This window comes from Dysidea avara, chromosome 5, assembly GCF_963678975.1.
Source record: "Dysidea avara chromosome 5, odDysAvar1.4, whole genome shotgun sequence".
NCBI classification, from domain to species: domain Eukaryota; kingdom Metazoa; phylum Porifera; class Demospongiae; order Dictyoceratida; family Dysideidae; genus Dysidea; species Dysidea avara.
Genome location: NC_089276.1, coordinates 38,589,501 through 38,602,073, shown reverse-complemented (window position 1 = coordinate 38,602,073; position 12,573 = coordinate 38,589,501). Strand labels below are relative to the sequence as shown.

General features: G+C 38.0%; 1 protein-coding gene and 1 pseudogene across 1 annotated transcript in view; both read right to left on the bottom strand.

Annotated features, from left to right (window-relative positions):
• The window catches only part of LOC136255262 (uncharacterized), an 85,769-nt pseudogene extending 78,321 nt beyond the window's left edge, over positions 1-7,448 (bottom strand).
• Positions 7,449-8,802: 1,354 nt separating this feature from the next.
• The window catches only part of LOC136255504 (uncharacterized), a 64,391-nt gene continuing 60,620 nt past the window's right edge, over positions 8,803-12,573 (bottom strand). The window contains exons 45-46 of the mRNA XM_066048293.1: positions 9,415-9,543; positions 8,803-9,338 (exon numbers count right to left, since the gene is read on the bottom strand). Of these exons, the coding sequence (XP_065904365.1) occupies positions 9,037-9,338; positions 9,415-9,543 (431 nt within the window). The 3' untranslated portion in view covers positions 8,803-9,036. The remainder of the gene's footprint in view (positions 9,339-9,414; positions 9,544-12,573) is intronic.

Genomic DNA, 12,573 nt, shown 5'->3' with positions numbered 1-12,573 from the left:
TTGAATTCTCAATTCAAACATTCCTTTATGTACTAACTAAAAATTTATCCGATTGGTTGGGAAACACTAGACCACAGCTACTATGTGAGACAGTACAATATACCACTGAACATTTGATTTATCAGTTAACACCTGGATAAACTTGACACTGACACACACGGACACACATACACACACAAACACTACATACAAACATAATACATTACTCACCTTCACAGATTGGTTACCAGCAAATCCAAGGAAGTTAAATGTTCCCAAGTTGAGACATTTCTTGCCATTCACTACAATCTCAGTACCAGGTGCTCTGTATGGTAACACATACAATACACCATATCACCAGTAACCACTACACTACTCACCCTGTTACTATGGTAACACATACAGTACACCATATCACCAGTGACCACTACACTACTCACCCTGTTACTATGGTAACACATACAGTACACCATATCACCAGTGACCACTACACTACTAACCCTGTTACTATGGTAACACATACAATACATCATATCACCAGTGACCACTACACTACTCACCCTGTTACCATGGTAACACATACAGTACACCATATCACCAGTGACCACTACACTACTCACCCTGTTACTATGGTAACACATACAGTACACCATATCACCAGTGACCACTACACTACTCACCCTGTTACCATGGTAACACATACAGTACACCATATCACCAGTGACCACTACACTACTCACCCTGTTACTATGGTAACACATACAGTACACCATATCACCAGTGACCACTACACTACTAACCCTGTTACTATGGTAACACATACAATACATCATATCACCAGTGACCACTACACTACTCACCCTGTTACCATGGTAACACATACAGTACACCATATCACCAGTGACCACTACACTACTCACCCTGTTACTATGGTAACACATACAGTACACCATATCACCAGTGACCACTACACTACTAACCCTGTTACTATGGTAACACATACAATACATCATATCACCAGTGACCACTACACTACTCACCCTGTTACCATGGTAACACATACAGTACACCATATCACCAGTGACCACTACACTACTCACCCTGTTACTATGGGGACATCAGCCAAACTATGATCACCAGGGTAACCCTTTGGTATTAACGGCTCTGGCTACCACTCTGTTATCAACTCATCTTCCTCCTGTAATGTGATGTAATTGTTAGAGACTAGACTCTTTGCAATAATTTAGATATACATGTTATGTAATCCGCACGTGAATTTTTAGTGGTGTTAATGAATTAGAATAAGGCGGGAATTAGTGACAACATGTGAATGATACCACTGTCAGACAGTCGGGATACATGTCGCTAGAGTTCTACTCGAATTATTTACAGTAATGTGATGTAATGTTCAACCCTGAAACACAGTCTACACCACAACATAAACACAGACAATAAGGGACTTAAAATATACAAAGATCAAGCTACTTGTGTGTAAGGTTGTAAACAACCAACTGAAACTTTGTAGAAGATGATGACCCACGTTCCCAGCCTGTGTATGTGTAATCAGAAGAAACAGTGTAACTACTGTTTTTAAAAACTGTGATAAAAAAATTCTTTTAATTAAAGAATGAAAAGGACACATACAAACACAAAGTTAGCAGAGGTTAAAAGTTGAGGTGAATGTGTGAATTGCAAGTCTATAAATAGAAAGCCACTAACCCACATGGTTTACTATATATGCACATGTAATTCAATACCCAAAAACCCAACATATTTCAAGGACTAACATAAGATTACTTTTATAACAAGCCCGACTATTCCAATACTTGACCAAATTTTCACAATGCTTGCTAACTACAGTGGAACCCCTCTTAACGGACACCCCTGAATGGCAGACGGCCTCTTTATAATGGACAATTACTGAAGTCCGAAATGCAACTTCCAATACCTGTGTGTATTATCGCCCCCTCAATAGCGGACACATCTCTATTCCGTAAACCAGACAGTGCACAATTCCCAGATATGGTAAGCACTACAGTACAACACACTGCTAATTGTGGACACAAGTACTGTAAGAAAGGTTCATTGCCAGTTACAACAATCAATTGAAATGCAGAAAGCACTGTCTCTGTATTACCGATATTCTACTAAGTTACGAGAAGCCATATGAATGCGTATAGTATACAAGTGCTGCTGTTGATTACAATGTTCTTACCCAGGTCTTCTGAAAACAGTAGCTGGTGCACTAAACTGCACTACAGGATAAACTACATAATCAGTATAGCCAACCATCCTGATAACTAATCAAATATGGCTAATCTGGACAAGTCTTTATGGGAACATGTATAATTATTGTGGTGCCTAATTGTCTGGATAGTATAGTAGAGGTCACACACCACAGGTAACCCATGCTTTATAACATCACTTCTGTTGCTGATCACATCTGGTTCACATGGTACCATAAACCAGCTTGTTCCACCACTTGGTCTAGTCTCGTGTATCTAAACTGATTATTTTAAAACTTTAGAAAGCCCCTTATATAAGGACACCTCCATATAAAGGACATATTTCATTTCCCCAATGGTGTCCAGAGGTTCCACTGTACACACCCGATTATCTTTTACCACAGACATTTCAAATTTACTATTTGAAACAACAGAGAAGAATGTATTACCAGATAAAATACCTTCATCATAATATTACCTGCATAGCGGAAAATAAAGTTTTCATGATTTTCACGGATTGACTCCAGTCTATGCAAAATTTTGAGGGGGGGGGGGGGGGGGGGGGGATTTTTGCTTTTCCAGGATCTATAATACATTAAACAATGACATTTTGACCAAGCTGTATATTTCAAGGGGGAAAATATAATGGTCTGCAAAATATTTTTTCCTTGAAAATATCCCACTATGCATGGTACTATCCAAGATTTTTTGGTACATTATACACGTCTATACTGGTATATTTAATAAAAGGCTGTGTCAAATTTTCTTGTGACATTAAAAAGACAAGGAGCTCATAATCGCCGCAAGGCACTTATAAGACTTATTGGGTGCTGCATTGTCTGTTGAATATTGAGACTTTTCCCACCTAAAAAATTGGCTGATATCGATACCAATCGATTACCATTACACAGTTGAGGCTGTAAATTACTGTGTACACCTCATATACCTGTTGGAGGTGAACTTCATACATTGTACACAAGACCACAGTATACATGCAGTACAATATACACATGAGTGGAGCCAGTATAATATGTGGAGTATGGACACCTTGGGAACAACTAATAGTGTCCTGATTATCAAGGTGTCCTGATTATCAAGGTGTCCTGATTATCAAGGTGTCCTGATTATCAAGGTGTCCTGATTATCAAGGTGTCCTGATTATCAAGGTGTCCTGATTATCAAGGTGTCCTGATTATCAAGGTGTCCTGATTATCAAGGTGTCCTGATTATCAAGGTGTCCTGATTATCAAGGTGTCCTGATTATCAAGGTGTCCTGATTATCAAGGTGTCCTGATTATCAAGGTGTCCTGATTATCAAGGTGTCCTGATTATCAAGGTGTCCTGATTATCAAGGTGTCCTGATTATCAAGGTGTCCTGATTATCAAGGTGTCCTGATTATCAAGGTGTCCTGATTATCAAGGTGTCCTGATTATCAAGGTGTCCTGATTATCAAGGTGTCCTGATTATCAAGGGGTCCTGATTATCAAGGTGTCCTGATTATCAAGGTGTCCTGATTATCAAGGTGTCCTGATTATCAAGGGGTTCTGATTATCAAGGTGTCCTGACTATCAAGGTGTCCTGATTATCAAAGTCAGTTTAGATACTGTGTGACCTTAATCCATTAATGGCCACGGCATATGGCATCATAACTAACTCATAGAAAAAACTTTAGCCTACAGTATGTAGCTCATTACAAGTTGTAAAATGTGCTTCATATCAAGATGTGCTAGAGGTCCCATTTCTTGGATAACCAGATCCTTCCCAGACTAGTGTATGCTTGCTAAGTAATATCACAGTGTAATCTTTTATAATAGGCAAGTTAAGAGTTGGAAAGTATTATTTGATAATAAAGGAAGTGCTATACATCAATGGAGACAGGTAAAGTCAACAGTTTGGCTAGGATGTGGCATGGCAGACATGAGTGCAGATACACGTGAGCAACAGCAAAAATGGGACAAATCACAATAAACCAGTTGTGGAATGGATTACAGTTAGTAAATTGTATAGAATAGTTTGTTGGAGTGTAATACACCTTTGTTAATAGTTAGTTGGGATTCTGTTGTTTGGTTGGGCTGGTTTTTACCAAAGTTTAGACTTTGTTGTTTTGTAACTTCGTTGCGATTACTGTTATGTAAACAAAAACAACACAGTTGACCTCCTTAGTTTATAGCACACATTTAGACATATGGTTACTAAGTAGTTCTGTGTAAAGGATGGTTAGTATGATGTGATTTGGGCAGTGGTCCCTGAGAATTTGGCCGTGAATGGGTTAATTAACTAAGTGTCTACATTATGTAGGTATCCACATTATTATACACACTACACACGCACACACACACACACACACACACACACACACACACACACACACACACACACACACACACACACACACACACACACACACACACACACACTGTACGTACCTCTTTAGTCAGTTTCACTTCCTTGGGCTTGTCACTAGTCTTGGATAGTAACAGACGTAGAATATACTCCACTAACAATACCTCAACAATCAAGTGATAGGTGGGCATCTATTAGAGTAGGAAAATACATGTACTGACTGACACACAGACTAACAAGGGGATAATATTATGTAGTTACCTACGTATCTAACTTGTGTATATCAGATGATTCAGATATAAATAAAATTTGGACTATATAGTACACACTTGATCCCCAAAGTGTCTGGCACAAAAGACAATGTACCCAGTATACATCTCAAAACTGCACATGTACTAGAGCTGTGTAATTATCTAGATATATTAGAAGATCGAGATATCGTAAGACTTGTCAAGATACGAATGATATGTTTATTTATCTAGATAATAACTTCTGTAAACTACTTGTATACCACAGGTTGAATTTCGATAGATTTATCAGGGGAACAGGACTCTAGAAAGTACTGGATTGCCTCTTGCTCAGTGTCACAGCCTAAGACTACATTGTCAACATATAAACTGCTAAGGAGATTAACAGACACACTGGTGATGGGTACTGTTGTAAGTGAAGTGTGATTACAGGACAACCTTAAAACAGTAAAGTTGATAGGGTCTTGAGGATTAGATAGCCAGAGAAAGTGGCTCCGTGAGTGGCAAGCTAAACATGAAGAAATGCTTTCTCAATGTCAGCAGAGAAGCCATATTCATAGACAAAAGCATGGCATAAAAGCCCTTGCATTCTTGGTCAGTAATAATCTGGCCATATATGTGCAAGAGTTCTGGGGTCTTAGCTAGCCTCCTAACCAGAGATCTGGTACGCTTGGTACAGATAGAGAAATTGGAAGGCAGGGAGGGATGATCCTCCTTCCATGGGAACTTGAGAGATAAGGCTCCATCAAGTTGTCATTTAATGCTAGACTGCATATAAGCTTTAAGAAACTGTTATCACTATTCATAGTGCTTGGAGAGATCCACAAATTAGACTAAGTTGACAGTCTCTGATGGTTGCAGTAGAGGGCCACAAAGTAAGTCGCCTAAACAAGACTTGACTGCAGTAAGGTCAATACCACATATGACCTGGTCCAATGGTACTCAGCATCCACAAGAACCATTATCTCAAAATTGTCATCCTCAGTAACAGGATGAGCCAATCAAAAGTAAGGCATCTTGCTTTTCTCCGAGTTTTGCAGTGGAGTACCACCAAAACTGAGATAGGACTGTGGCTCTGATCTATTGTGTGTTGAGACTGTGGCTACCTGGAAGAGTCCAGCAACACATACAGATATTCATTCTGTAATGTTTTGCTTTCTACAAGGTCCTGAGAGATGAAGAAATGCTTTTCATCAACGACACTGTTTCCTTCAGTACCAAATAGACCTGCTGAGACAGTAGCAATAGCAGTCTTCAGGAGACAGGCACTAAGGGATGACAAAAGTGGAGGTTTGGGGGCCTAGTGACAGTGGTAAATGAGGTACATTGCTGCTTATGAGGGGAGCATAAGAAGGGAGTGGCTGTGTGTGGTTGGCCATAGGGGCAAGTGGTGGTTGTGAATTATTGGTTGGAACAACTATGGGTCTCACTGGCCTGCCAATTTCCAACTACTGTGTGGAAGGACGCAGTAGTGGAATGAGTGTGTTTGGTAAAGCTGCTGGAGTAATGACTTATTTCAAGGACTCAAATTTACTTCTCAAATGATACAATACCACTGCTGTGGTCTCTAGCAAACTGTTTCTTAAGGTGTGGGAAGTTTTCTCAGTTGGCAATCAGCATTAAGTGTCAGGAGACTTGCCCAATTGGCTCTCGTGTAACTTTCCAACTTGTCATAGAAAACTTGTAAGCTGGACAGGTTATTAACAGATTTGGGAACACATTATTTAACTTGTATGGCTACCCAAACCTCTCTTTCAACAAAACTACAGAGATGGTAGTGTAAGTAAGTGAGTGGGAAATTGTCAACTATATGAGATGCATCACCTAGCAATTGTACCCTTAAGTAATGTTGTTGTGGACAGCTGCTTCAAAGGAGTCCCAGAAACTTTGAAATTGAAGCGGGTTCCCACTATAGACCTTTGCAGGTGAGCTGCTGCCATAGCAACATCTGCCATTAATCCATTTTGCAACCCCTGATAGTGCAGGAGAGAGCATAGGTTTAACCTGGTCAACCTTTGCCACAGAATGCAGAAGCAACTCTACTGTTTTACTCTTATATCAACCAATGTTATCAGGGTTGCAAAAATGGGTTGTACTCCAAGATGGTAGATGTTGCTATGGTAGCAGCAGCAGCTCGTGATCACATGTAAAGGGTCTATATCTAGAAGTGTTAGCTAGGGTAACTGGCTTACAAACTGACCTACATTGTGTACATGTGAATGTGATAATGGATTACTCACCACTCCAGTAGTTGCCGTGTGTTCTAGTGACCCCTGCTCTATGTTCTTTGATTGTCAATTCTTAGTCCCTGAGGTTGGATATGGGATGAAGGATTTGTTGGCTGTTCGTTAACCCCTGAGGACCGTAGGGTGGCCATATAACAGCACATCTCAGCGTCCCCCATTAGGTTGAAGGTTGGATGCACCAAGATTAGCCTCGCGTGGCCAGACCGCGTTTTTCGAGTGATGGTCGGCGGAATCGGCGTTAGCTTCGATGATCAGCTCTTAGCAAGCAGCGGAGCGCCCAGCGATCGAGCTGAAGACTGTACATGGCTATCTGAATCCCTGGTCCGATACAGCATCATAAATTACAACACAAAATTCGAAACGAATCAGTACTGCAAGCAAGAATACGGACCACTAGTCACAGTACTAATGAAGCGCACTAAAAAGAAATACGTAGACCTACACGTGATACACTACATTGCATAATAACTGATGGCATAGTTACTACGATACGAAATTTGCCTTTGAAGTTATGTTACATTGCATAATAACTGATCATGTTTTTTTTAGCACAACAGGTACTCTGGAATATCAAGCATAATGCTAACATAGCTATAGTAGGCAAAATAGCTAAGCCTTAGGCTTCAGTAACAATTCGAGTAAAAAGTACCTGTAATTTTTAAAAATCACCCAAATGGGCGCATTCGACACACTTAATGGTTAAGTAATAAGCTTCTTGACATAAATTCACTTGTTAATAATTTTAATCAATTCTCAATTCCTTTTTTTATAAAAAATTTATTTATTAAAGCTTTACAGCACAAGTGTTGAAGGTCTGTAGGACACCTGGTCCTACAGCCTGCTCAAAGACATTAGACACTAAGACATTAGCTACTTAAGGTGTGTTTGAAAAGTTGCAGAAAGGAGAAAAAATCCATGACTGGACCTAGGTAGCCTAGAACCTGCAGCCATCCGATTTACGCTCGAACGCTTACAGGAGTCTACCAGGTGGTCAGGATGTTTTCTCCTTGATATTTTCATGTAATTATATCTTGAATTAAGAAGGTTCAATATTTTTAAAACTGGATTCCGTCTGCACTAAACAGCATCACCTTAAGTATTATTTCAGTCATGTGTGACAGTGTGGGCGAATTTTCCAAAATTCGGTCACGTGTAGTTTTTGTTAGATATGCATATGGCTGCTGAAGCATATCAATAGTGTACAGCAAACTGCCAGATAGCTATATAATTTGCCAGGGATACGATGCCATTATTCTAAAGACATCAATATTGAGCTAATTTTAAGCATAAGTTAAATTTTTAAGCTCTACAACATAATTATAATAGATTAGGTTAGAGCTTAGTGCTATAGGATTGATAGCTATCCTCATGGCATATACACATAATACTGTCTGAGGTGGTATTTTTTGATAGTTTTGTGTCCCATTATAAAAAAAGTAAGTGTGTAGTGTTTGTCATTCACATAATTTTTAGGGAAGGAGGGACTTCCCCCTAAATGTTACATGCATTGTTGATCATGCTAAGAGTGAATTTAGTTTTTATTGATTAGCTAACAACTATAATTGTTTGCACATAATTATTTCAGAAAACAATGGCCTGTTCATTAAGCTAATAACCTAATAATGAAGAGAGAGTATAAAATTGACAGGTCCACCTGCACAATTCTGTAATAGTGTAGTAATAGCTACACCCAGATGTGCCAATATTTAGTAAAGGAAAAAAAACAGCATCAGCCAGCCACTAATCCAGTCCACCAGTGATACAACTGATCTGAAGTATAAAGACCTCACATGCTAAATATATGTAGTGATGCACACATGACTGTATGAAGTTGTGTACAAGTAAAAGTACTACCACACGTGAATAAAACTAACTATCCAGCTACAACTACATTGGTGTGATGCTGAGAAACCTACAATATCTATAATATGCAAAACAGAGTCAGCGGAAATGTCAAGAGAAATTCCAAACAAATCCAGTTTGTTAACATTACTTTACTTCTTGTTATGTGGTAAAACAGCAGGCTTCATTTTAGCAAATGCATTGCTTTGATTCTCCATATTATCAACATCTTCATCTTTAATTGATGCTGCATCATCATCAACATCTCCTTCTTTAAATGATGACTCTTCTTCTATTTCATGCTTCTCAGGTGTTGATTCATTGACCTCAGTTTCATCATCTTTAAGATTTGTTTCTTTCTCAACACCAACATCTTGTTCTTCAATGATTGATTCTTCTAATCGTTTAAAGGTCTTCAGCTTCATTGGTGGCTCTTCAGTAAACACACTGTCTTCTGTATGCACATAATAAATTTATTAAAATAATCGTCTAATTTTTTTGTTATAGAAACAATAACAACATCAACATACCTAATACAATCTCGGACACTTCTTTTGGTGGATGTCTCCTCTCCAGTGTGGTGCTCACACAATCACCGCCACTTCCCATGGATGTGGTTGATATTTTCTTACCACGAACACTAATGTCACTTTGTGAAGCTATATACAATTGATAAGAATAACTTTTGTACACTCATTTATGTACATGTATAGATATGCAAGTGTGAGAAAAATACAAGTATCTATTTAGTTGTTAAGTATGAGGTTTACCATTAATAAAAAGTTAGTAGGGATCATTGCAGTAAAATTACAAAGGGGACTACCACCTTATAACCTGAGGTGCAAATTTCATTCCAACCTTAGCCATACAGCCCATGCTAGTTACCTCAGTGCTATTTGCTTGGCTAAAGTAGGTACACTTCGGGTGATGGTGTTGCACTAGGCCCAAGTCAAATATGCTCAAAATTAATGATTTCAGAAATTTCCCAATTTTTTCACCTATAATATTCCCATTATGCTACTAGGTTAGCAACATTTCTTACAATTATCTTGGAACAATTTAATCAGTGAATGCCTTATTAGAGTATTTCACTACAAAGTGATCATTTTATTAGAGAGTATTGATCTAAGGAGGTATGTAGAATACATTTGAGTGCTCTATTGCAGTTTCCACTAACTGTTCATCAATCTGTTTTCATGGAATTAAGCTCCATAGTTTGAAATATTCACTTAATATACTAGCATTATTCTGGCATAGCTATTATGCTTTTTATTATGCTGGCATATTTGATGCAGGCCTATCTAGTACTTTTTATTGTGATAATCCCTATTGGAAAAATTCCTTTGTTGACTTTAATGTAACATTATAGTGAACATCTAAAGCACCGTATTTGGAAATGATAGATAATTGAGGTTAACAAAATGTGCCCCTGTACCACTTACTAAGCTAATACCAAGGTAACCATTTTGCCTTAGTTTTTGGCTTCTATACACAGTGAAGCTAGTAGTTTGAGGTGTAGTGCAAAACTAATGCATGTTTATTCTTATACACTGGATAGACAGACAACATACGGAGCCATTAATTAATTGACAACTTTACATTGCAAGTAAATAAATGGGATACAAAAGAGGACAGACTTAGTGCAGTTAATATAAGCATCTTAGGCCTTTATAAGGCCTTCTGGTATACAGGCTCTGCCTTTACCAGGTACTTTAATCATCATAATAATAAAACAGTGATGTGTGCATTGTGAGAACTGCAGTATATGCCAAATTAAAGGCACTTGTTGTCTTAGCCTACCTGTTGGATTGAAGCAATATTTAACAGTGAAAAAATCAAGCATGTAGTCTTAACCGTTATTGAGTTATGCTTGTCAGAAGGCAGTACAGTAGTTTGTTAGTTAGTCAGTCTATCAGTAAGAAATTCCATTGTAAATAAAAATCAATTTATTTAAAGTGTTTTAAAGTCACACTACACACATTTTGGGTTTGATTATACATTGTTATATAAAAAGCACGGTGAATGCATTGTGAGGCTGGTATCTGCCAATGATTTTTTTGTATTATTGCAAACACATTACAATCCCCCTACCACTAAAAAAATTAAAATAAGGAACGGGGATTGTTGAATAATCTATAAAACTAGAGGCATTGCTAATGGTAGATTGACAAGGAATGTGATTAAATTGAGTCAGCTTACTAACACTATTTACCTTTTTGGATTGTCAGCCAGCAACACACTGGCATGTTATCCATCTCTCATCTCTGTGCATTATAATGCGTTCTCAAGTAGTGTATAGTACCAGCACAAACACAAATGCTTTATGTAAAGGCTTGAGAAAGCACTTTAAAACATTTTTATAATAAGTGCTGTTTACAATCACAAGTGCTTAAGTACTTTACCCATGTTTGAATCTATTGGCCCTTTCTTGTTTTGTGGATTTTTAAAGCAATCACTATAAAAAATTATATGCCTATATTTTTCTAAATCCCTAATGGATTAGCTTGTTAGACCTTACTTAGCAATATAGTACTACTACAATAATAACACACACACACACACACACACACACACACACACACACACACACACACACACACACACACACACACACACACACACACACACACACACACACACACCCACACCCTGCACAAGATATGCAAATATATCAGCATAATAATATTATGTCAAGCTGCCAGTAGATTAGTACAATCAACCAGTATCATGAATGGTAGCTACTGTACTACACAAGCCAATCAAGACCAGACACAACAAAAGAATCACCATGCTGTCTGGAGGAGCATTTCCATATACTATAATGTAGTACATCTAGGTTATGACTGGCTCACTTCTATTGTGCATGCTGTATGTCAGAAAAACATGTTAGTTTATACAAGTGGCAATTAATCTGAATTACAGCATTAACATCATCAACCCTACGCACAGTAGGTAAACTATTTATTAGCTATTGGCATCCATGGGCACCACACTGGAGAAATATGCTGTAATGGTCATTAGCTGCAAGTATGCCATTGTACACAAGCCACTATAGACATGTAGCAACTACAGACATAACAAATTTCACAATATAGAAAACTTTGCTGTTTTGGTGGTCACTTTTCCATAACCACAAAATTAATAAACTTTTGCAAACTGTAAAATTAAATACAGTTGATTGTATGAGAAGTCCAGCAAAAAGTGGCAAGGCATGGGGAGTATAGCAGAGTTTTGGATACAGTGGGATAGTCCTTTATGCTAAGATTGTGACGCGTTATAAGCCTATAAACCCAAAAAATAGCATCGCATTTCTGGGCTTTCATTTTCTATAAGTGATTTTGACTCAGCATTAAACAATCCTGGTATCTATTCACGATCAAGGCCCGAAGTTTATTTGCCGGAGTGTATGAGATGAAGGGTACATGATTGTGGACAAAGAGTGCCTTACAGTTTGAATCTTCACTTACAACAATGAAACAGAACGTGAAGCATGTTTATACAGAGTATAAACTGTTGTATAGCACATGCAACTCCAGCCTTTATTAACCTAGTTTCAGTATCTTGGAATTTAATCAGATTAAGGTGTGTATTCTATAGTTTGGGATGAAGTACCTTGTGTGTATTTGAGCCCAGATGTAAATTAATTTAGTCTGGCTTTAATACTATTATATATGGTACAGTGAGAAATT